General features: G+C 33.8%; 1 protein-coding gene across 5 annotated transcripts in view; it reads right to left on the bottom strand.

Moving 5' to 3' along the window:
* The window catches only part of LOC111059182 (protein C-ets-1), a 229,077-nt gene that overhangs the window by 176,169 nt on the left and 26,969 nt on the right, over positions 1-25,939 (bottom strand). For 2 of the 5 annotated variants that reach the window (XM_039426257.1, XM_039426259.1), the window contains exon 1: positions 12,595-12,982. The exons of 2 other annotated variants lie outside the window; for them this stretch is intronic. In XM_039426257.1, coding sequence (XP_039282191.1) covers positions 12,595-12,738 — 144 coding nt within the window. In that variant the 5' untranslated portion in view covers positions 12,739-12,982. Of the gene's footprint in view, positions 1-12,594; positions 12,986-25,939 lie in introns of those variants that run through there. One more of the 5 variants, XM_039426258.1, reaches the window with a different exon arrangement.

Raw genomic sequence — 25,939 nt, 5'->3', positions numbered from 1 at the left:
GCCAGTTTTTCGATATAAACAGTAATGCAAGATCAATTTAGGGCCACTCAGCTTATAGAGCATGAAATTTTCTCTCATTCAAGACCAATCGCAAGTTTCTATCATGCATTGTACTCATTTTAGAGACTCTTTAATAACAGTAGAATCGCAAGAAAAATGAGAAAATAAAGATCATCATTCAATTGGCTGTAACTTTTGAACGGTATTGAAAGCAGAAGTATATTTCATGGGAGTGAAAAGAGGAGAAAATTCATCACAACCTCGACCACTTTTTGGATTTTGCATCTGAAGTGTTCCACAAGATACGCAACGTTGCATATGCCAGACTGTGAGAATGGGGAAAATATCACAAATTTCTCGCACATTCAAAGTTGCGTATCTTGTGGAACACTTCACATATGAAATCCAAAAAGTAGTCCTGCGCGACCACTCAATTCATTGGAAATTTATTATCTTTAATATTATATAGAGAATGCTTTTTCTCGAAAAATTCAAGGTTCTCGAGATTAAATGGAAAACTTAAAAAAATCCAAAATTTTGGGGTGAAGTCGCCTTCTGGTGTGTCAGCAAATTTCAGATTAGAATTCAGCGCCCCATGTATAGGACCATCGAAAAAAATTATTTCGGGGCTGTTTCCTGAAAAACGACCATTTGACTGGACTATAAGTTGTTATCCTATTATAATAGCGAGCAGTTTATGTACATCTGTTTATATTTTTCTATTTCTATATCTGGTTATCTGGCTATCTGGTTATTTATGTTCAACGGATCTCGGAAACGGCTCTAACGATTTTCACTAAATTCGGAATATAGTAGGTTTATGATATCAAAATTCGATTGCACTAGGTCTCATCCCTGAGAAAACTCCCTGAAGGACATGAAAAGGATAATACATCCTTGGAAAAACCGATGATGATTTCGTCTGTGAATAAATCACAGACGAAATATATTTTTCGTAGTGAATAAATCAAAATTCGGGTAAGTAACAGTTTTGGGCTGTGCCTGTTAGTACTTCCCCAATCATTTTAAAGAAATGATTATCAATGAAATAAATCTGTTTATCAATGAATAAATAACGAGCAAAGCTCGGTGCCCCGATATTTGGTATTAATAGATAGAATTTACAAAATGTACTTGTTCAGATGATATCTTTATTCCAAAAACCAAACCATTTAAAGATACATTTTGTTCGACTTGTGTTATTTACTCCTGTAATGTTAAAAAGTAAATACTAGCATCAACACAACATCAGTGACAACCTATTCCAATTCATGATAAATATCGGGGCACCGAGCTCCGCTCTAGAGTACCTACAAAAGCATATAAAAATTATTACGAAAGAAGAAATTATAATAAATATTCATAGTTCATACAGAAAGGTTCTATCTAATCACAGTGGATTGAGATTAATTCGCAGAGGAATGCAAAAATTTCTCTCACAAAAGCATGTTAAATTTTAATCCTGATTCATGTCACGTGAACCAAATCACAGAAGACCATCTCAAAAAGAGAGCTTATCTGATAGGTTCTACTGGAATTAATCAGGATTAAAATTTAACCGGCTTTTGTACAACTGTCACTAAGTACCTGATTGAATTATGTACAAAAGTTCAACAGCTGAGTCATAATTTTGTCTCAGTCCCACACACATGCACTCGCTCACTCACTTCCATCATCAACAGACGCCGAAATTATCAGCTGTTTTTCCAAGGATGAATAAATTCTTTTAATGTCCTTCAGCGAGTTTCCCCAGGGATGAGACCTGGTGTAATCGAATTTTCATATTATAAACCTACTATGTTCTGAATTTCGTGAGAATCGTTAGAGCCGTTTTCGAGATCCGGTGAAATACAAACATATAAACATCTAAAAATTTAAACATCAAAACATCTAAACAGAAATTGCTCGTTTAATAGTATAGGATTTAGAATACCTAAACTTGCCGACATTATATATTGTATGAATAAAATCGTTCCAAATTTGTATGAATGTTTACCAAGATTGCTATGCAATCTTCTTTTGCAATAAAGAATTATCAATGATATTATTATTCAACTTTTTATAAGTAACCTTAACATTTGAAAAGCAAAGCCTCCCTTACTTATCTTCTAATATCCTATTAAAATATGTGTCATGTAGTTTTTCCTGATGTAATGAAGTTCTTTCTAGTCCTCCCGAACAAGAACGGGTGCACTGCTAGTCTCAAAAATAATGTCAAAAAAATACTTTATTTCTATTTTAAAGAGATAAGAAACGATGGTATATATTTTTACAATATTATGAAAACAGAAAGAACTCCTCACAAGACCAAAGGTAAATAATGTCCTTTGGAAGATTAGAATGTAGAGGTGCGTACAGATATACGCGCCGCGAACATGAGCAATTCACTTTCAATCAGCCAATCAGCTGATTATATCTGTATTTTTACAGAAACGGTAAAATACAGATATAAAAAGCTTGGCATCAGCTGATTAAAAGTGAATTGCTCATGTTCGCGGCGCGTATATCTGTAAGCACCTTAAGATGTGAATTCTATTGTCATATACTGACTAATGTTAAAAACTAAAGAGTTGGGAGTTGGGGTACTTTGGGGGGGGTCATTACACATGGATTGGGGGGGGGGGGGGCATTACACTTGAATTGGGGGGGGCATGCGCCATTGGCCTTGGGGGTGCTGGGCACCCCTGCTCATAGTAAGTAGAATTGAATAGTGAATACGTCTATACTGTACACTATATAATATCTAGACTATAAATAATGGCATAATATTCGTCGATAACTTGTAAGATACCTAGTGGTGTGTTTTCTCCAAGATAATATAGTGAGGTCCACGGTATAATGGCAGTGAAGAAATATAGGAGAAAATCATTGCCGATTCTCTGCCTTGTTCCTGTCTTCTATAGAGGATAGTTGATACCGGTATATCTGATGTAATATTAACTGTTCATTCTTGTTTGAAATAATCATTTATTGAATATTTTATTCGTCAAAAACACATATTTTTTAATGATTTAAAATAAATAATAAATAATCATAATTGATATTAAATATTTTGTTAATTAAGTATATTTCTACATTGTTATAAAAACGATCTGGCAACGTTTCGGCGCTAGAAAAGGATAGAACTATCTACTTTGTAGAATGATAGACAATGATAGCCACACCAATTTAAATCAGATGTTTTGCCATTTGCCATTATAACGTGGACCTCACTATAAGATAATAGTCAAGTAGGCTGTTAAAATTGGAATACTATACAGAATACAGTACTATACTAGAATTTTATCTGAGTTAGTATAGTGTCATACAGTTCAACAACTATAATATCTTGAGATGTATAATGTTTGAGATTTATACAAGGTGATGTACGTAAATATTGAAAAGCATGAAAAGAGTCAATGTGCACTAACCAAAAAATGATCGAAATAGACCAAGTTGACAGTTTGATAACAAAGTTTGATGGATGACACTGATTTGATTGTTTACTTCAGAGAAGTCTATAGTCAACGATAGGACTGTCATTATTGTTATGTTCAATTTATTCATTACCTCCAAGCCATATCGATATGGAGCTCTGTAATCAACACGTTTATCACTTCCATCTTTCAACATAATTAATTCACTGTTTACTACAAATTAGGATTCACTTAAAGGATGAATATTTGTCATCCATAACTTACTATACTGAAGAACTTTAAAAAGTAAGGAAACAAAGCTAAGTGAGTGGCAGAACGTGTTTTTTTAGAATAAATACAAATTAGGGTTTGTAATAGGATTGATAATTAATTGGTCATTAATATGTTTTTTGTGAATACTATGCTATCTAGTCTTTGTACTAATTTGATATAACCTTACTTACTAAATATATATAAAAGTGAGACTCTGTGATATTGCAACATTATTGACTGGTATTAATTTTTTTAAATAATGGTTTAAAATTGGAATAAATTGAAAATTTGAGAGTTCTTTCATCCATTTCGAATAAGTACCTATTTTTTAAATAGCAACTAGATGTGAGAATAAAAAAATGTTTAATAGGCAATATTTTATTGAAAAATATTCAATTATTATAGAAAATTACTTTAAATTTAATTTAATTCTTTACATTTTTTCATATAAATACAACTAGTTTCGAGCACTCATTTTATGTAATGGAATTAAATAAGAATATTAAAATATAAAATTTTTGAAAAAATATTTATATGAAAAATAATGCAATGTTTCTTGCATTATGTTGCAATGCTATGCAGTGTTTGAATTATCTTAATCAAGTTTATTGTAAAGCTAGGTTGATTCGATAGACACCGACCAGCCATAATATTTCAAAATGTTCACAATCTGATCCTTTTCCAAATCGGTTTGAATTTCACTTGATCCTCTAGACTGGAAATCCATTTCATACTCCAGAATATCAGCTCCACCAACTGTTGCTACACCACTATTGTAAAGAAATAGTGGCCCAACTAAATATGGCGGCAGTTCATAAATGAGTAGAATCAGTCTATTTTGTTGTAAAGGTTTTCAAGCGAGAGTTGTGGCACCGTTTCATCTACTTGAGAAACCTCAAATGACGGCTAAAATGTGAACAAAAACCCGGAGTGAAAAAGGCTGAAGTGACGGGACTGACCATATGGCACACTAGCACAAAAACAAGGCACAGTTTTTCAACATCGTTGTTTCTTTCTCGCTCTCTCCTGGAGAGATCCTTGAAGAATTGGCAGTCCTTTTCCAGTGTTCTTCGTCCCGTGAAGGCAGGTAGGTAGGAAGCCCAGGCCAGCTCAGATAAAATATACAATTTGGAGCAGAGTTTTTCGTTGTGTGGTCAATAACAAACAGGAATCCGACGTAAACTACAAGTCCAAGGAACGGACAATCAAGTGCACTAAATGACAGCTCATCTGTGCCGAATAGTTGCTTTAGCTCTAGTTTTGAGTTCAGTCATCCACCTTCATCTATTCAACTGTTCATGGATCATCAACCACAATACACAGAACATAATTCCTTCTTTCAGCAGAACGATTTTTGGAACAAGAAGAATATTGCTACATCACTTTCTTATCCAAATGGATAATTTATTGTCAAAATAATTTGAAAAATCATTTTCTTGTTGAGATAGCGTCAGCGAGTTCATACTTTCGACTGAAGGTCTAAATCGTTGTCTGTCTGTTTGTTTGTATGTAACTTTCAAACGCTTTGATCAATCAGTTTCAAATTTTGAGCACAAATTCTTCAAACCTTTATACAGACCAAGTTCGTTGGACAACAAAATTTAATGACTTCTTCGCCCTTTTTTGGACAATAAAGGTTAAGCTCTCAATATATTTATGTATGGTGTATGCTATAGATAAGCTCAATAATCACGAGTGAAAAAGATCATAGGAAAATCATATGGAATATTTCAAAATAATTCCAAAAAGAGATTTCAATAGATCAGAATATCATTTGCATTTTTGAAAATGATTGTGCGCGAGATTCCAGTCAAGAAAATAATTGAACGAGCTTGGTAGCCTATGATCTTACTGATGACTAGAGCCTCCGTTTGTTTGTTTAACGATTACTTTTGATTGGTTTCATAGACCCGCAATGCTCTACAAACGCTGAAACCATATAGGCATACTATATTATTCACCAACTTTTTGACTTGAACTATGGAGTTCTATTGATTCAAATAGAATTACAAGATGCGGATTTAAAAATCAATGCAATAGAGTTCATGAACGGTTTCTCCAGCCCGGGGGCTCACTATAGTTTAAAGTTTTCTGAAGTATTTAATTTTCTAAAGCAAAAAAATATTTATGCTTTCATCAGTTCTTTTTCAGTGATTTATTTTTCTTTCAGTTCAACTGATTGAGAGGTGCTCTTCACGATAGAAACTTATATATAGCCTAGTTTTGTGAAAAGTATCAAACTGCAATATGCACAAGAAAGATGCACCAAGAATATTCAGATTGTATCTAGTGAGAAAATTGTAATTACCACGTGGGAACCTGGTGAAGGTTATGCGATGCAATAACACTTCTTGCTTCAAGTGCAATCCAATTAATCCTCTCAGCAGGCAAATAATTCTCATGCCTTGGGTGTGTCTGAGTCCTGTGACAATAGTAGCAAAGACAAGGATGGCTAGTAGATAGTCAATCTTCCACAACTCAGGTTCAGGTTACCCTTTTTCAAATATTCAGAACAAAAACTATCATACTCCCTAACATATTTTATTGAGCATCCCTTTCAAAATCTAGATGAACTGATCAAACGTCTTTTTGCTTTCTTAGCAACAGCTTTTTTCGGCGTCTTGGTCTTAAGAAAGCGCTTGAGAGGCGGTGCCATTAAACTGGTTTAATCATTCATTGAATACAAGTCTTATTCATACCACATAACGTCTTCCAGTTCAAGATTTCATGATTCAACTTTCATTCATTTGAGGCTAAACGGAGTTAGGGATATCGAATGTAGATTTATTATCAATGAAATGGAGAATTGAACAGTGAGTACAGTTACAAGAAACCTAAAACAAAACGTCATTTTTAAGACTGTATTTTCATTCATCCTGTAGAGTGCTCTATCTGTTTCGATTGTGAACGTAACAAAATAAAGTTAATCAAATAATCATCTACCTATAAACACTTAAATTAGTTCCTAATATGAGTCTATGATTATAATATTAAAGGAAATTTCATTCAGATCCCAAGCTTTCAACTCAACTGTCCTCATGAGCAAGTATTTCGAATACTTTTGCTTGCCTTATCTTCCGGCCAATGACAGTAGAGCTCAAACTTCATTGGTCAACAGCTAATGACCAATCGTAGGGCTCCACTTACACTACACAATAATATTCTGCAGCTCAATGTTTAAGTAAGATTTCAGTATACTAGGGATTGATAATGGTGGAACAACCAGAAACGGTATTTCAAATTGTTAAAATTAATGGTGGAACAACCAAAAACAGTAGGCCTATCCAGAGAAAACTCCTATAATTGTATTCTGTGGCCTATCTCAAATTGTTTTAATGAATAAGTCGTTTTCATGCAACATGCATATTGTTACCACAGCAACACCTTCACAATCACATAGACTAGAAAGTTTTCAACTCTTGAGACTACTTTACTCAACTTGAATTTAGAGTTTATGCAACGAAATGTAAGAAAGCATTAATCGAGAAAGATTTTGAAATTTGATGGATTAATTTATTTAAAAAAAAACTAGCTTTTCTTCAGAGGAGGGAAAAGAAACTTGATGCTAAACCTGAGTATTGACTTACAATGAAACAAGAGCTTGAAAGGATAGCATTACACGGGCGATCAAGCAGAGTACATAATATATAACAGCATGCCTATATACAACACAATGAACGGTGTTGCACCAATAGCATCACCAGTACATCAAAAATATGACCTGCCACTGCCAGGTGACAAAGAATAGGCAAGCAGTACAATTGGATTAAATTGGTACAAATTGAAAAGATTTGCTTCGAATAACATATTTCAGCTCCTGATGAATTATTACAATAGAAAAATCGTGAGAAACAATGAATAAGCAATTTATAAGCAAGACATCAATAATGATTCAATGAGTACTGTTTGATGCAGATTTTCAATTGAAATCGAGAGAAAAAATCAATACCTTTTTCATTTGGTACAAAATTAGAATTTTGGATCTTATATGGTTTTAATCTTTGATATTATTTATGGTTTGATTATAAAATGGATAATAAATTATAGAAATAGGAAAATAGTAGCGTATCAGCACCTCTAGTAACCTCGCTTGGAAAACGTACGCTCTAGACCTATACCGAGAATTTCAAAAGCAACGCAAATTTGATACAGTTTATTCCAAGAATTTATTTCGAGCTAGGATGAATAAATTTTCTCACGAGTGACAAGTAAAAATTATTTCTATTCAAAGGTGCAAATATTCAATTCCAACAAATAACTGATAACCCCTGTCAACGACTATTTGTTGATATTAATACATATATAACCTCTGTCAACAACTACTTGTTAATATTAACATAAAATAAATTCATCTCATAACTGCCAAATTCCCAATAACAATGGTCCAATTAGTTAGTTCTCAAAATTACCTCATAAAGCAAACGCTTGTCAATCTCAAATATCTACAAATAATTCCAAATTTGATTGATAACATCCTAGACTGCCTTGTTGAAATTTATTTGAAAAGGAAACATTGGGACGTAGAAACTGTGCCACTAAATTATATTTTCAATTCTTCCACAAATCTGACCATTATCTTGACAAACGGAAGTAATGTGTCCAGTAACATAGAATTTTTAGTCAGATTAGCAATATCATAATTATGCGACTATGATAAAGGCCAATGATAATGAAAAAAAAAACAAAAACTATCTTTCATATTCATGAGTTTTTTAGTTGATCATGCATATGAGTGAGACAGAACTTACAGTAGGCTACATAATAAATGTCAAAGAGCCACTAGTGAAAAGTTCATAAAAAAAGCCTACACAGTTTCAACTTGAGTATGTCCAGTCAAATAAAAATTGTATACTTTTATAGCTGTTAGTAAATTATTTCAGTATTAGCTAATCTCACTTTACTCTTCTCTGGTTGACTTGTTATGAATAACTGCATTGAAATGGAATAGAAATATTTTCTACGAAACATCACCCATTATAAAGATAAAGGAGTGGAACTGAAGGTTATCATCAATGATCAACTATGCCTGTAAACCGGCATGAAGCACTTAAAATAATCCTTATCAATCTTTCGAAATGATTCGATGATACAGTTCAATGCATATTTTCAGGGTTGCAAAACCACATTGATCTCATACAATGTGAATATCTGATGTATCATAGTAATCCGCTGTAATATTTCAAAATGCGTGAGATTTTCTTTTGAACAACAAATTCTTGTTGAAATGGAAAATTAACGTGGAAGAGAAGAGAAAATTATACAAGCAGAGCTTTTCATTGAAAGGATAAGTTTTAGAATCTGTATTCATGAAAGCTAGTTATCAAATCTAAATTGAATCGAATAATTGAATTCTATTCAGAACATTTTCAGTCGAATTAAATAGTAAAACCATGTGTTTTTTCAAAGGGAGAAATAATATGTAATAGAAAAACGTTGACTTCAAATAATCACTTATTGTACTCTATTTATTTGACTTTATTGTACACGTTTCTTGTACTTGTAACATGTAGGCTACTTGTACTTTATTCGACTAGATACTTCTCCAAAATATAGAAAGAGTATTGCTATCCAAAATCAATACTTTTTTAAGAAAATTAATAAGAATTTACATAGCTTCAATAAGGACATTCCAGAAGATGAAAACAAAATTCGAGTATAGATTTTGAAATTGATGAGACTTTAAGAACTCAGTTTTGAATGAATAGGGTGGAAAAATCAATAAATCAGATATTGCTTGAATAGGATGAGGTGGGTAGGAAGGAGGGTAAGACAGGAGAAATAATATTGAGAGATAATAGGATTTTTTAATGAGTTCGTGAGTACAATGAAGTTGGGAGAAAGATTCATCTCAGTTGGCTTCTGTGGTAAAGTTCCAAAAAATCGTTTCATAAACAGAGGCTGTAAGTTGACACTGTGGCAATTCGCCCTGCCAGTAGGTTCAACTTGTTCCACCCCCGTATCCGGTCTTTTTCGGACTTAATTGGCACTTCAGCATAATTGATTCAATTGAGTTGCCGGCAGTCTGTGCGCTGTGCGGGTACAGGTCTCTTCAAATCACCTCCTGTGACTGTGAATAAAGCGGCTGGGTTTCAATTCACCTCGGTTTCAATTCATCTCGGTTTCAGTTCATCTAGACATCTCGACATAACGCCTTGCCAGAAAATATAATGGAATCTCAGTCACTATTATTATTAGCGTATGACTTTCAATGGTGGGGAGACACAAGGGTAGTTCCACCACGCCGTATATAGTCCAAAGTTCCCTAGCATTGGGAAACCGGACACTAAGGTTTAAGTGAGCACAATAATTTACAATTTCCAATAGGAAAAAAGTTATTTTTGATGTTGAAAAGTCCAAAAATATATACAAAACCGAAACAAAACACAAAACCACTAAGCCAAATTTAGACAATTAATTTAGAGCCTAGAACTTATATCACGTTAAAATTTTGACATGACAACCAGAATCAATATAAGTTACTGGAGTCATTCAGGACTAGGGTGAAGGAGCGGGATGCCTACTATAGTCACAGCCTGTTTGAAGGCTGATTAAATCTTTGAATTAATGTTTTTAATTTTTATGAATATTGTTGTATGCATAATTATAATGTGTATTGAATTATTTGAGTGACCATAAACAATACTTTTTTGAAATAGTATAGAATGTGTATTAATAAATGAATAAATAACACTAAAAGGTTCTGTTTAATTATGTTTTCACGACGAATGTGGTGTTAGGTTTTATTTCTTTAATGAGAAAAAATATGCTGGTATCATTCTAAATATATTATGAATATCATCCGTGATCAACTAAATATAAATCGTGATTAAATGAAATCCTAGATGAAGTGGATGTCACTCAATAGAGCCACTTCATTCAACACAAGGCCTTCTGGGCAAACCAAGTCCCATACCTTATATTCTGATTATGGGTTTGAAGGGTACTAAAACTTTCAGAGCAACTACAGATGTCATTTATGGTAGATTAGCAGACAGCTTAGTCACATAAAAATCTGCAATGTACAGATTGTACTTTACTTTGACTTTTACTGAGAACCTATTAATTTGATATTCTATTGGATACATTGGTAAACTAATTTTGCGACTGTACAATACACTGTACATGGTGAACGGTACAATATTGTAACTTGCATTTGACCTCATGTTCCTCCTGATTTTTGAGGAGATATGACAAATTGCAAATTATTTTATGCTCTATTCGATAATGGAAAGAAACCTTGAAATATATATCTCTAAGTGGTATTTCCATGTTCAAATATAAATAAAAATAATATGAAATGTCAAATGATCAGGAACACTACTTATTTCAAGAACTTTTGTTCTGATATTTTCTCGGATCCATAGGCAATCTTCTGCCGTTGAAGATTTGTTGCAATAAGGTTGAAAAGCTGAAGAAGCCAAATATTTCCCTTACAAAACAACCATGTAATAGATTGGAATTATCATGAAATGTGACGAGATGATAGGCCTATTCTGGGCCATTGTTAGAAAGTTAGGCAAGGTAAACATTTGTTTAGTGGTAATTGATAAACATACATTTTGAATTCAACAGCATCCATTAATTAGCCTACAGATAGCTCAAAGTACACATGTAGATGTAAATAGTTTGTCAATACTGATGATCTACTAATAAATGAGCCAAATACAGTGTATTCTTGATAGTTGCAGTTCTAGGCCTGATATTGGATTTAATTGTGAATAAAATTAATACTACAGTCATTTGTATTATCTACTGTTGTCAATTACTAGATAATTTCAACAAAATTAGGAACATTCTAATTGTTTTGGTGGAATTTCATGATTTTTCGAAGAAATGACATGGTGTCTCATTTTGATTTATTTATTACATTATATTATACAACCTTCTTCATATTATAATACTAATACACTGTATTGAACAAGTATATGTCAAACAAGTCATGTCTTATAATTTATGTAAGGATGATGATGATGAAGAGGAGGAGGAGGAGGAGGAGGATGAAGATGATGAGAGGGGGGAAGTACGTAGCAGTAAAGGAGGTTTCTCTCCCTGGTTATCATTCTACAAGTTGATAAGACCTAAAAAGAACCACTACTGATTGGAAAGGAGATTCTATGTGCACCCACAATCATCCGGTGATATTATGATTAAAATATGTGCTCATGTCTTTAGCTTATGAAATAACTAACCGTAGTATAATGAATAGGACATGTAAAACCACTAAAAACTTTTCAGAAAGCCAGAAGTTACCCATTCTATTTTCAGCGAGAATCAATAACTATTTGAATCGTGTGTTATCTAGTTCCAATTCAAACCATACTACACTCTATGATAAATTATTGAAGTTCTGGCAAGATTATTAGAATTTTTGAGTAGATACAATGATAGCGGGCTCAAATCTGAGTATTTCATTCATGTTCAAATTACACCCATTACTCTTTTGTTGACAAGACAGGATTACTGACTACTGTACTCAATCACCCAGCTACAGGCTATTAGTTAAGCTTTAATCTGAATGGTGTAGGTACGTCTTTCCATGTAATGAACTTCAAGTCAATTTGTTGACACTACACCTCATGGTTATAATGAGTAGGGTTAGTAAGGCTACTATTGATTTTATACGTTCATTCTTGAAGCAGCGATCAAGTTGCCTGTATAGATCTACTACAGGCCAAGTTAAGATATGATAGATTTTAGATGAGAGATGAGAATGATGGTGTCCAAGTTTAGTATATCAAGGTGAAATTCCACATCTTTCTGTTTCTAGTGTAAATTTGAATTTACTATTCTGCACATCCAAATACTGTAACTGCCATCAGTTGGTTTGCAGGTTTCAGAGCTGAAAGGTCTTTCTAACTTTCATTGTTTGCCTGCCCAACAATCTTACTTTCTAAAACTAAACTAAAAAACGTTGTTTTGTACAAACCAGAGTTTTGGTTTTCTTGACAGCGAGGTTGGGAGGTTTCTGAGCTGCAGTGGAATATCCCGCACCGCTCTTGCTGGACAGATCTAGTAGATGGTTATCTGTAGTGTGTGGCTGCATATTGGAACTGTCGAAAACTATACACATAATCGCACACAGGCACACACGCACACACACACTGATTTCGAGTACTGGTCAACTTTGCACTGATTGATCAACGATTGATAATAGTAAATGGCGGGTGATCCTCGAGGAGATGGGAGGACGCACCATGATCACAACAAAGGTTAGTCAAACGACGCGCGGTCTCTACTACGGTCCAAGTCTACGGGCATCACAGATCGCGTTCAAACGGATGGCTCCACTCGACTTATGAATGAAACAAAATCTGGGCCCAGCACAGCGCTCTGTCTCTGTTGTTGTGTGAGAGACGCGTCTTTGTGAGCAGTCAGTCCCCGGTGGTGGGGGAAGCTATGAATGAAACCTTGCCCGCGTATTCCTTCCCCTCGTTTCACTACACATCTACTCACGCACGCCCAGTCACCAACCACACCACTGCCGTCCAGCAACCGTAGACTGGCGCGGCCTACGCTCCTCAAAATAGTAGTCCCGACTTCACAACCAAACTGTAACCACACTACCACAAAAATGTAAAGATGTCCGTTATTCTTTGTTTACAAGTGTCGGGAATTGGATAGAAAGTATATGGAACTCCATAGAACGACATATTATGTCACAAGTGATTGTGTCAATTTAAAGTCTGCTCTCACAAGATGTCAAATTATCATAAGATAAACTAAAAAAAAATCAATTAATATCAACTAATCATAGTTTTAATCAGTATAGATATCTACCTAATCTACCTAATATCAGTATAGATAACACCTAAATATCAAACAAACTTTGTTCTAATCAGTATGGAAACCTAACACAACACGTATAATACAGGATGATTAAAGCTTATGAAGTTATAAATGCAGAAAACTTATTAAATTCGTGTCGTAGTGAAACAAGATAGATTTAAATACGCCCTGCATATCATAATTACGAGCTGCCCATAGATGGATGAAGAGGAATGAAAATTCGAAATTGAATGAAACTTAACCTACTTTGGGGAGTTAGTGTATGAATCAAAATTAGAGGAAGGAACAGTTTTGAAATGTGCCTGTTGACTTCCCAAATCATTTTAATGAATTGTGTTTTGTGTATCATTCAATAAATAAAAGACTTAAAAGCTACACATTGACAGTTTATAGCTAACAAGATAATGGGGAATTCGTTCAACGTAACAAGTATCTTTGATCTGTAGATATCTTGAGATCTATAGATTTGTTGACCGAGCGAAGTGAGGTCTAAGATTCAAGTCGACGGTTTGGCATTTCTATTAATGTTTAAATGTTTGAATGTTTATATGTTGCGCATTTACGGCGAAACGCGGTAATAGATTTTCATGAAATTTGACAGGTATGTTCCTTTTTTAATTGCGCGTCGACGTATATATAGGGTTTTTTGAAATTTTGTATTTTAAGGATAATACAAAATGAAAAGGAGTCTCCTTCAAACGCCAATATTATCGTAAAAATCAGACTATAGAATTATTCATCATAAATCAGCTGACAAGTGATTTGAAAAGAAGTCTCCTTCAAACGCCAATATTATCGTAAAAATCAGACTCATGTCAGTTGATAGGGCTTATAAATAGCTATCCATGGTATAAATTTGAAGAAAATCGTTAGAGCCGTTTTCGAGAAAAACGTGAAAAACATGGTTTTTTAGTAATTATCCGCCATTTTTTCCGCCATCTTGAATTGGATTTTATTGAATTTCTTATTATCGGATCCTCATGGTATAAGGACCTTAAGTTTAAAATTTCAACTCAATCGGTTAATTAGGAATGGAGTTATCGTGTTCACAGACATACACACATACACACACACATACACACACACACACACACACACACACACACACACATACACAGACCAACACCCAAAAATCATTTTTTTGGACTCAGGGGACCTTGAAACGTATAGAAAACATGAAATTAGGGTACCTTAATTTTTTTTGGAAAGCAATACTTTCCTTACCTATGGTAATAGGGCAAGGAAAATAAAAACATTAAACCATAGAATAAGAATGGAAATGACAAAACATAGCAATAATCACTTGTAATGTGATCCAACACTTCAGTAAACTGTTCTACACAATAAATACTACTAAAATTTATTAGCACACTACTTAAATGAACCAATAATATTAAAAACAAGGTGGTTGAAAAAATTAAAAATTCTTCAAATTAATAATCAATCAGTGGCAACCAGCAATCTGTAGCGATGAACTACTTTCCGATGTGCCAAAGAACCTGTTTGATAAACGGTGAAAACAACTCTAATAATAAAATTGATGGAACACCAAGCTTGGCCATGGCTATGCATGTACCTGTTCTGCCAGTCTGTATAATTCAATCTCCGTCAACCGTTATCAAAATACATCAATCACTTTTCTGGAAATAAGCAATAGCAATCGAAAACGGTAGCACGAGAAAAAATGTTGTAAAACGTTCTTTGAGAAAAACAATTTTCGGCGAGATAAAAGCCTTATAGGATTATTGTTGAAGGTGTATAAAAACTCAACTATTCTAGTGGAGTATCATTAGTTTTAATAGAAGAAAGCCAGACCCTTGGAGGAAAGAAAGGACTAGCACGAACAACCCCAGGGCTTCTGAAAAGGGTTCTAGATGCTGGGAATATTGGTGTTCACTAAAATTGGATGCTGAAGATAAATCTCAAATTACCAAAAGCAGTTTAGGGTGGCAACGTACACTTTATAATAGGGGATTCTTCTTCATCAGCACAGATGCGGGTCAAGTTTATACAAAATCTATACAGAAAAACGATTTTTCTTGTGAGCAGTCAAGTGTCCTATGACACCACGTGCAACATTGCTTTCTGGTTAGCATACCAGATTTCATTTCACACCATGCAACAACAGGTTGCAACACATTCTCTCAGACATACTTCATTATAAACTGGAGTATTACATAGAAATTCTAAACCCTGGAGCTACCCAATCGCAAAATACTTCCAAGTTCAATACAATACAAACTTAAATTCACTAAAATGATCAAACAGTCATATTGTTCCTTATCTAATAATCACAGTAGCAATAACCTATTTAATTCAAACAAGTCAAGATGATCTAATTGAATTTAACCAATTTAATTCAAAGCCGTTATTTATGTATTCTTAATCTGGATAACAAAGATAACAACTATATTTATTTATTGGATAGAGCAAATAATACAATAGTCGGAAGAGAAAATACAGGCTATTGCCCAAAACTTCTTCTATTTCCTAATTTTGTCTCAAATCGTCCAAATATTATGTAGGTTATGTTCATTTCAATTTCTGCACCAATTCATCAATCTGAGACTTCAAAAATACCATGAAAACTAATTAAGTAGGCCGTAGTTAATTATACCATAAGACAAGTTCCTGTTAATGTTATTCTCCATCATTATAATTATTTTACAGAAGAAGCCAAGAAACCTATTACCAACGTAAGTAAATAATTTACTACTAAGTAACCTAGTTCTACAGAAGAAGCTAAGTAATCCCTTCTTGGACTTCTCAAATACTACTGATTTTCAAACTTCTATACCTCAAACCTAAACTGCTAGTACACTCTTGAAACTCACTGATATGAGTGTTCTACACATTTTCATTCATGAGCGCAGTCTTAAATGTTGATGAATGAAAGATGGTATTGCTGATTGAACATAATTCGCCTCCAGATAACCCTCGACCTCAACTGTATGGATTAGAAATACAATAACTTCTGCATGAATTGCATTAGATCTAGTCAACTTTGAACTTATCCAATTATCAGTACAATGAGGGTCTGTCTCGTAGATTCAGAAGTTATTAGTTTATTAGAAGAATAAGTATTCAATTTTTGGAGTGGAATAACTGTTTCGTTGATGATCTAAAGAAAGTTTAAACAATGTTATTTCATAAATAAGAATATGAATGTAGCCAGTAATATTTTTTTAAATATTCTGATATCATAGATGTAATTTCAGAAATACGTCATTTGATAATTATTTTAATTACATATTTGAATATGATGTGGTAACAATATGTTGGGTGGTTCAATCTCCATCACTTGAGGCGGTGCAAAGGCTAAAAATAAACTTTCTACTGGTGATATTTAAAAATCAATTTTTAAGAAAATTATTCAATTTACCAAAAATGACCATTAAAAATTGATATTTTCAGAATATTTTTGTTTCACTAGATCAACAATATCATGAAGAATCTATCCTCTAAATCTCATGGATTTATCTCTTACCGAATTTGAAAAAATCTCAAAAAGTAATGATCGAAAAAAAATATTTTCCTGAGAGAACTTTAACTGGGCACACGCCGAAAAACCTTCGGGTTTGACAGGACCCTCAATTGTTTGTATTGTGAATAAAAATTTTGATTTGATTTGAAATTGGATATATACTGTGTATATATAGGCATTTGAGACTTATGAGCTTTTATAGGTGTTGTGTGTCTGCCATACGCTAAATAATAAATAGTTTTTTATCTCATACAGGTTTGATAAAACAGTATACATAAACAATTTTTCAGATTAATAATTGAGAAGAGTATAATATAGCGATGTTGCTACAAATCCACGCGTGTTTCACCACAATGTTATCACTTTGTTAAAATTTAATTCTTCAATTTTGAGATCAAATGGGACAGATAACACTGTAGACGACATTCATTTAATCGAAACGTAACCAGAAGATATTATGAGAGGGGTCGCTAGGAGTCAAATGCATGTTGTGAAAGCCTAGTCCCATAATAACGAACATGAGGGCAACAGTTGGCGTTTATAGAGACGAATAGCGAATAGCTGTAAAAACATTCTGAGTTCTGAGTGTCATCATAGTCACACAAATCAGACAGATGGGGGCAAGGAACGATACACATACCACGGAATGAGCCATCTTCTTGAAGTAAATATACATGCTTTTAATATAATATATACTACAATAGAACCATGGTAAACCAACATAACAGTAATTGTAATGTGGGGATTGAACCATTAAAACTGTTACATCGAAGTAAGAACAAAGCCGTTTTATCAACTAAAACAAAGGAAAGTTGACATTATCCTTGATATTGGTGTTATTTTCGACACAAAAATAAACTCAGTCACTGAGTAGAATTGGCGGAGGTCCAAATAATAGACAAACTTGACTGTTCAACAAAAATGTTCAACTACTCATTCAATTTCCTAAAGAAAATATATACAGTAAAAGTATTAGTAAAATTGAGTAGCAATAGAGTTTATAAATGAATTGTGATAATAGAAATTAATGGCTGAATTGTTTCTACTTATAATTCGCAGAAATTATCAAGTGTAGCCATGTATGTCTGTTATTCGAAGAGTAGGCGGCATTAATTGTTTCATCTTCTATGTTGCTGGTTTATCAATTAATAATTATATTTTTTTTCATATTCTAATTCATTTAACTGCGAAAGATAAAGTTGGAGGCAAATGATTCTGATGAAATCGCGGATTGGTTCTGAAAAACCTCGTTATTTCAAGCGGATTCATTATTTTAATGAAATGAAAAGCCACGTCTTCCAATTATTTTCTTTCCAAATTGATAATTTTGGGAGTGTTAAACTTATTTGCGTGGGTTAAACTTGTTTGAATTGCTGTAATAGAAGATATTGTAGTTCCATATCTCCGATTATATTTTTCATATCTTGGTTTGTCACTTCATTTTCAGATAACAATTTCCCTCAGTGTCTGTGGTTTTTCGAGTTGTCTGAACTGTTGGTGAGCATAAACGTGAATTCTCATGAACAAAGTTCAGTACTTGTTGAGAGAAGTGATTCGCTATTATTGATAACTTATTTCATATTGAATGTACAACATTCTCTATCATTTAATTATTTTCAGTTTTTCACATGCACAATTTGTGATCATTTTTACTTTCCTTGACCTATTACCATAGGTAAGGAAAGTATTGCTTTCCGAAAAAAAAAGGTATCCCAATTTCTAAATTTCTATACGTTTCAAGGTCCCCTGAGTCCAAAAAAGTGGTTTTTGGGTATTGGTCTGTATGTGTGTGTGTGTGTGTGTGTGTGTGTGTGTGTGTGTGTGTGTTGTGTGTGTGTGTGTGTTGTGTGTGTGTGTGTATGAGTGTATGTGCGTCTGTGTACACGATATATCATCTCCCAATTAACGGAATTACTTGAAATTTGGAACTTAAGGTCCTTACACTATAAGGATCCGACACGAACAATTTCGATCTAATGCAACTCAAGATGGCGGATAAAATGGTGCAAATGTTGTCAAAAACAGGGTTTTTCGCGATTTTCTCGAAAACGGCTCCAACGATTTTGATCAAATTTTTACCTAAAATAGTCATTGATAAGCTCTATCAACTGCCACAAGTCTCATATCTGTAAAAATTTCAGGAGCTCCGCCCCATCTATGCAAAGTTTGATTTTAGATTCCCAATTATCAGGCTTTAGATACAATTTTAACAAAAAATTCCAAGTGGAAAAGATTGAGCATGAAAATCTCTTCAATTAATGTTCAGTAACATTTTCACCCAAAATTGAAAATAAGCTCGGAATTCGAGAAAATGTTATTATTTCAATTACAAACTGTTGGCAACTGTTGATTCTATTGAATCAGTCACTATGAAGAGATAGCAAACTACGTGTGTCTCCAGCCTTATTGTCCTGTCACCAGCTGGCTGAGATCTTAAAATAGTAGACTTGAGATGCGCGGGAACACTAGCGTCAGGTGATAAATTTTCATAACGGCAAGGAAAGTTGTGTGAGTGCGCCACACAAGATTTTTACTTTTCTTCTTCTAAAATGTAGGTTAATTGAATTATAGTCATTACTAATAAATACAGATGAATATATGAATATTAAAGAATTCTTATTTTGTGAACAATAAATTCAAATTCCAGTTTCAATACAGTCAGATGAGGTATTCTGTTCTGTTGGGGCATAGCCGCATAGGCGAACTGAAACTTATCGTTAGTAGATAGCAACCACAACACTAACACACATGACAAAGATAAACTTCTCGTATAATTTCTAGACATTCATATCTAGATCCCGCCAGCAAGTGCCACCGAATCAACCCCAAAAAAATAATTTTGTAAATGATTCAGGACTGCGGTTTCGAGTATAAACTGATGTAATATAGTAGTCACCACTGAATAATTGTAATTCAACACCTTATGCGCGGGCGTTCCTTGTAAAACTACAACAGTGACAGAGGGACTAGATATCTAGTTTTAGATCGTTCAGGTGGCTAAACAGTACAAAAGGATACCGACAAGATGGGTTATAAATATGTCTGAAAGTCAACCCCATCGTCTACTATAAAGTTAGCAGGTCGGCGGTAGAAGTCGAAATAAATCAAGTAAAGATCTGTCTGGCCGACAGTCGACTGTCTCCAACAAAGACAGCAAACACAAGAAACGAGACAAGAATAGAGGACAGTCGCGTTATAATCTGTATTAACACACTGAACCCAAAAAGGAGGAGAAAACAGTGAGAAAGAAACTAGAAAAAGTAAGAAGAGACATCAAAAGGGCAGGCCATCTGTACTGGAAAAAGTTGAGTGCTTTTAGTGGAGAGATGGAAATAGGTGAATGAAATCGCTGCTCAGAGATCAAGCAATACAATTTGAAACGCAGAGCTACGCCAAACGTTCCTTTGTGTAGCTAAAAAACGCTCAAAAAATCTAAACTAACGAAGTTAGTTACACATGTAACTAACCAAAACAAAATTCGAGGATGAGTTCTAGAGTATTAAAAATCAATATAGAATTCATTCCTCATTCGAAAATTTGTTTTTCAAAAAATTCTCATAATTCACAAATTACACTTTAGTCTCTAAAATTATTTTTTAATGTAATATGTTTCATAAATAGTGAACTCCTGAGAAAGGGGTGTAAGGATTTGTCAGAAATATCCATCAAGCTGTAATGGACATCTATGAACCTATAGGTTGATGACAAGACTTTCAAATATGTATTAAAATTAAATATTATAAGAATTCTTCTTCAAGATACATTGTGCATATACGCTACTAAGGATGTTTTGTAGTATTTAATGTACGAAGTTATTTTCAGAAAAACTTCTCCATAAGATCCCGATGAATAGAATACTGCAGCTTTGAACAGTATCTTCAAAGTATTTGAACAATATCAGCATTGAATCTTCTGGAGTTCTTTGAAGGAGCTGATGGAAATACTGTAAAAGCAATCAAGAGCAGTACTTAGTTCCAGATCGAAAAAATCATCCACGACATTTTCATGTGAAACAAAGTTACGACTCAATGCGATCACCATTCGCTCGTGGAGGAGTTTTACAATCTTCCTTGGAGTTCCAAGCATAGCAGTCAGCCTCCATTGAGAGTAGTTGGTGCGCTTCAAATTTTTGAGAGCTGACGTAGATTGGAACATTTACAGGCAAACGTTCGTTAGTTTTTGAAAGTCAATAGCCACATAGCAAGAATAGATCTTTCTCAGGCTTGGTTCTAGTCTCCTAGACTGAAGACGCCACAAACAATTAAAAGTTTTCCTGCCCTTTCTTCCAAAAGACAGCAACAGAGTCATCCCAGCCTCTCAACTTACGGCATGATTTGTTCACGAAAATAGCAGTATGGTTCTCATTATAACACTTGAACTTGGATGTTATCCTTTTAAAATTAAATCAAGAAATGCAGCTAGGTCTTTCCAGTTGAATTGTACTCGGAAATGGTCGAAATATTAGGGGTTTCTGGTTGAGTAGTCAAATAATTTCAACTACATTCTTGAATACTTTCTAATGTTCGTCATTTATTGGATGGGTGAGATGCTATGTGAAATGTAATGCTTGAGATGAATTGATCAGTTTAAGGAATCAGATAGTTTGAGCTTTGAAACACAATGTATCAATAGTGATAATGTACTGTAATTCATAATACAGTAGTTACTAATCTGCAGCATTTTTACATCTAAATGAAAATATTCTAGAGCTGCGTTTACACCAATGTTGTCAACAAAGTCTTGTCCACGAATATTTTTTTACAAAAAAGTTGTAAATTAAAAAAAAATGTTTTTAAATTTTTGCCCAGAGAATATATTTGTCGTGGAATTGTAGATAGGAAACATTTTGTTGACAACTTTGTCATTGTTTCTCACACTGTACTGGGAAACAAAACCAAAACGTCTATTAAAAACAAGGATTTCCACAAGTTTAAGACAAAATATAGTTGTGCTCTTTGATGAATTGATACTTTGTTGAAAACTCAATCAACAACTCTGGTGTAAACGCGGCTTAAAATATACATGGATGAAAAGATCTTACAAAAAAATACCAAAAACAGTGCCAGAGTAGAATTTATTGAAATACTTTATTCTTAATTTAATTTTCACAAATAGAACATTATTGAAATGTACCAGATACTAGTTTTACTGGAATATTGATAATAGAATCGAGAAGAATGAAGTAAGTATGAAGAATCCACTCGTTTGTAACTAGATTTTTACTTTCCTTGCCCTATTACCATAGGTATTACTTTCCTTGCCCTATTACCATAGGTAAGGAAAGTATTGCTTTCCAAAAAAAATTAAGGTACCCTAATTTCAAGTTTTCTATACGTTTCAAGGTCCCCTGAGTCCAAAAACATGATTTTTGGGTGTTGGTCTGTGTGTGTGTATGTGTGTGTGTGTGTGTGTGTGTGTATGTGTGTATGTCTGTGAACACGATAACTCCATTCCTTATTAACCGATTGACTTGAAATTTTAAACTTAAGGTCCTTATACCATGAGGATCCGACAATAAGAAATTCAATAAAATTCAATTCAAAATGGCGGAAAAAATGGCGGATAATTACTAAAAAACCATGTTTATCACGTTTTTCTCAAAAACGGCTCTAACGATTTTCTTCAAATTTATACCATGAACAGCTATTTATAAGCCCTATCAACTGGCATGAGTCTCATTTCTGGGAAAATTTTAGGAGCTCCGTAATATTCTTGAGAAAAATTGCGGATTATGACTAAAAAAACAGTTATATTCTGGCATTTCTTGTTGAGTATTATATCCAAATGAACAGATGGCTGCAATACTGTTCACATATTACGGGGGAAAATAGATAAATTATTGAAATAGTTGTCATCCAGCAGCTTGGTTGCGTTTACATGAAATTTGCATCTGAGTGTCGTACAGCAAGTGCCTTAGCTATCAAAGGATAATAGCCTACTACGTTAATTATAAAAAGAAGAGTTGATAGTCGCCCACTGGAACACGTAGGAACAGACAAACAGCCCACACATTCGCAGCAAGAGTTGAATGAATGGAAAGTTGTTACGCATTTATTCGTAAACTTCCCTCAGATCAGTTCTTTCAAGAGTTTACTTTCCGAAGGAGGGTAATGCAGATGGAAACATAATAATTCAGAGCAATTGAGAGTGGACTTGTTAACAACTGTCACACGGCATGGCCCAGCCCACTGTCATCTTGTAACACCTCTGCAATGGCAATACAATAAATGCAGCTACCACCTCATAAATTTTTAATGGTCTCAAAAATTATCATTTGTTGCTAAGTAAATGAGAACGTAAGGTTTTCAGAATCAGGTGTTAGAAATATAGAGCAGCTTTTAATGAGCTTCAAGGCTCAAAACAAGGATAGGCTGATTTCTTATGCGTATCTAATGATGGTGACATAAATATATAGTACAGACAGCGTTTTGCAACTTTGAATGGGACAATAAATTCCAATTTATAGCTTGAAAATTGTAAAAAGGCGAAATAATTCATTACTAGAGTGCACATATACGATAGACATCTAGATTTTCTAACTTTTTAGAAGATTGTTAGCATTGAATAAAATCAATTTGAAATTATTGAAAAAGCCACTGATTTATTGAACGTTTTGAAAACTAGATGCCGTGAAATGTGATGAACTGAATGGCTCCACTTCCCATTTGTTTCAGTAGATATCTCAAGAAATGGTCGAAATAGGTACTTGATGAACTGCTTTACGAACTGAAACCCTCATGTCAAAACCACTGATTTATTGAAGTTGTTATATCATTTTTAATCTCAAGTAAACTGGAAGATTAAACGTTGAGCATTAGACGTTGATCATTATTTTGCGTGGGTGAAGCCCTGCGATTGGCCAATAGCTGTTCACCAATGAAGGTTCAGCTCTACTGTGATTAGCCGAGACTAGACATGCCAGAGTATTCCAAGTAGTCTCAGCCAATCACAGCAGAGCTCAACTTTCATTTCACAACAGCTAATATCCAATTGTAGAGCTACACTCATACTATAAATTCTGCTGCTGAATGTTAAAGCATCCAGACAGATTTATAATGGTGTAGTAATCGAAACTAGTGTCTTATATTGTTTCAATAAATTAGCGGTTTTGACAAAAACAAGTGGTTTTCATTCAATAGGGATATCAACAACATCACTTTCACAACAAAACAGAAAGAAATTGTTAGTCTTAGAAATTTTTATTCGATAGAAAAATCAATTCTATATCAATCACACACTTATCCCGCTTTTCAAGTTTATTGACTTAAGGTACGTATTTTCATTTTCTTATTGAGCTTCAAAGTCAAAGTGGCTTCAAGAGAGTTTTCTAAATTTGGTAGTCCCAATAATTTCAAATACCAACACAAAAGAGTTTTTTTTTTAATTTTTGGTTTTCCTGTTTATTCAAGTTTCCTTATTCTGTGCTGGACGCTGGACCTAGAAACATCGATCACACAAAAGAACTGTCAATAATTTTCAAGAAATAAACAACAACGAATAACCCAAATAAATAATGTTTGGAACGATGCTATTGCGTCCTAGTAGAATCTTACATCAGCATACATCACACTATTCGTGGGCATTCACTTACTTATCTATGCACCGAGAATTCTGACAGACTTGGGAGAAGGAAAAAAACGAAAAACAACCGACGTAAGAGGCAGGGAAGCAGTATGGTCATGTATTATTCATTCAGTCAGGGACCCAAAGCTTCTTACAAGGGAGAGGACAGATTTCACAGATGAATACTAAACACCTCTGACTTGCTTATCATTTTGCTTGGGTCTAGCTCTGCTTGTAGGCCTACACTTCAACACATACGTCTTGTCTCATGTCTCAACCAAGACCGGGTGACGCTATAACAGCAATAAAGTAGCATCAAGATATGCTACTACTCTTCCAAACTCTTTTAATCTGAGAACATGTTGAAAAAACAAAGTATTGAAATACGGGGCTGCGCACCTCAAAAGTGTAATTCACTCGATTCTCATAGTTTGGATAACTTTCACAGTTCGGATAAGTTTTATCGTAGTTTGGATTCAGGATAGGCCTACCTATAAACAGTGGACTGTACACAAATTTGATAAAAAAGGAGAAGAATATCAGGGTTTATACACATATAACTTATGCAAAAGACTAAATACTCAGCTAAAACATTATGCAAAAGATTTATGTTCGAAAACCTTTGGAAGTCTCAATGCCTCAATTCCCTCAGACCAGCACACAATTTGTTAATAGCAATACATTAGAACCTTGATAATTGGGACCTCTATAATTCGTAGTCAAACCTGGGTCCCTTGAAAAAACGTAGTAACTACGTTTAGGTAAAAATCCCTATAATTCGTGGTAAAACAATGTCTTTCGGTTTCGGTCTCCTCGATAATTCAAGGTTTAATTTCTCGCATACTCTCGATAATTCGTATTTTTTATATATAATACATAATTATGGAAGGGGAAGATAATTACATTGTACTATGCTATGTTGCTATCGCTTACTAATTCTTTAGACATGAGGTCATCAACAGGAAACTACATAGACTGCCAGACGAAATTATTGTCTATTGACAAAGTATTCCGATCGATTCAGTACAGTATTGCGCTAGTCTTCCAGGAATTAATACCAAGCGATCAAAAATAATTGAGTTGATTAAATAATTTTAAAAATTCACATTCCGTAACGTGTGAACGGTTCTGTCAATGTCTGAAATTGATTTAAAAATTATTGTTTCTACTAAATTATAAAATAATAGAATAACTAACATAAATGTTAGTATAAAATGTAAGAACAATAGAAACTACTTATACTGTCAACCATAAATCCAAGAATAATGAGAGAAGTTGTGTGTATTTTTGGGTTCAAAATTTTATAAAATAGCTTGATTAATTCAATATGAAGTGATAATTAAGTGTTATATTTAAATATAGTTTGGTGTTTTAATTTCTCTAAATTCAAAATCTTTAGCTTATTTTTGGACGAAAATTGAACTTGAACGTTTTACAG

This window comes from Nilaparvata lugens, chromosome 4 (assembly GCF_014356525.2).
Source record: "Nilaparvata lugens isolate BPH chromosome 4, ASM1435652v1, whole genome shotgun sequence".
Lineage (NCBI taxonomy): Eukaryota > Metazoa > Arthropoda > Insecta > Hemiptera > Delphacidae > Nilaparvata > Nilaparvata lugens.
Note: the sequence above shows the minus strand (reverse complement) of the source record. Positions and strands in the feature narration are given on the sequence as shown.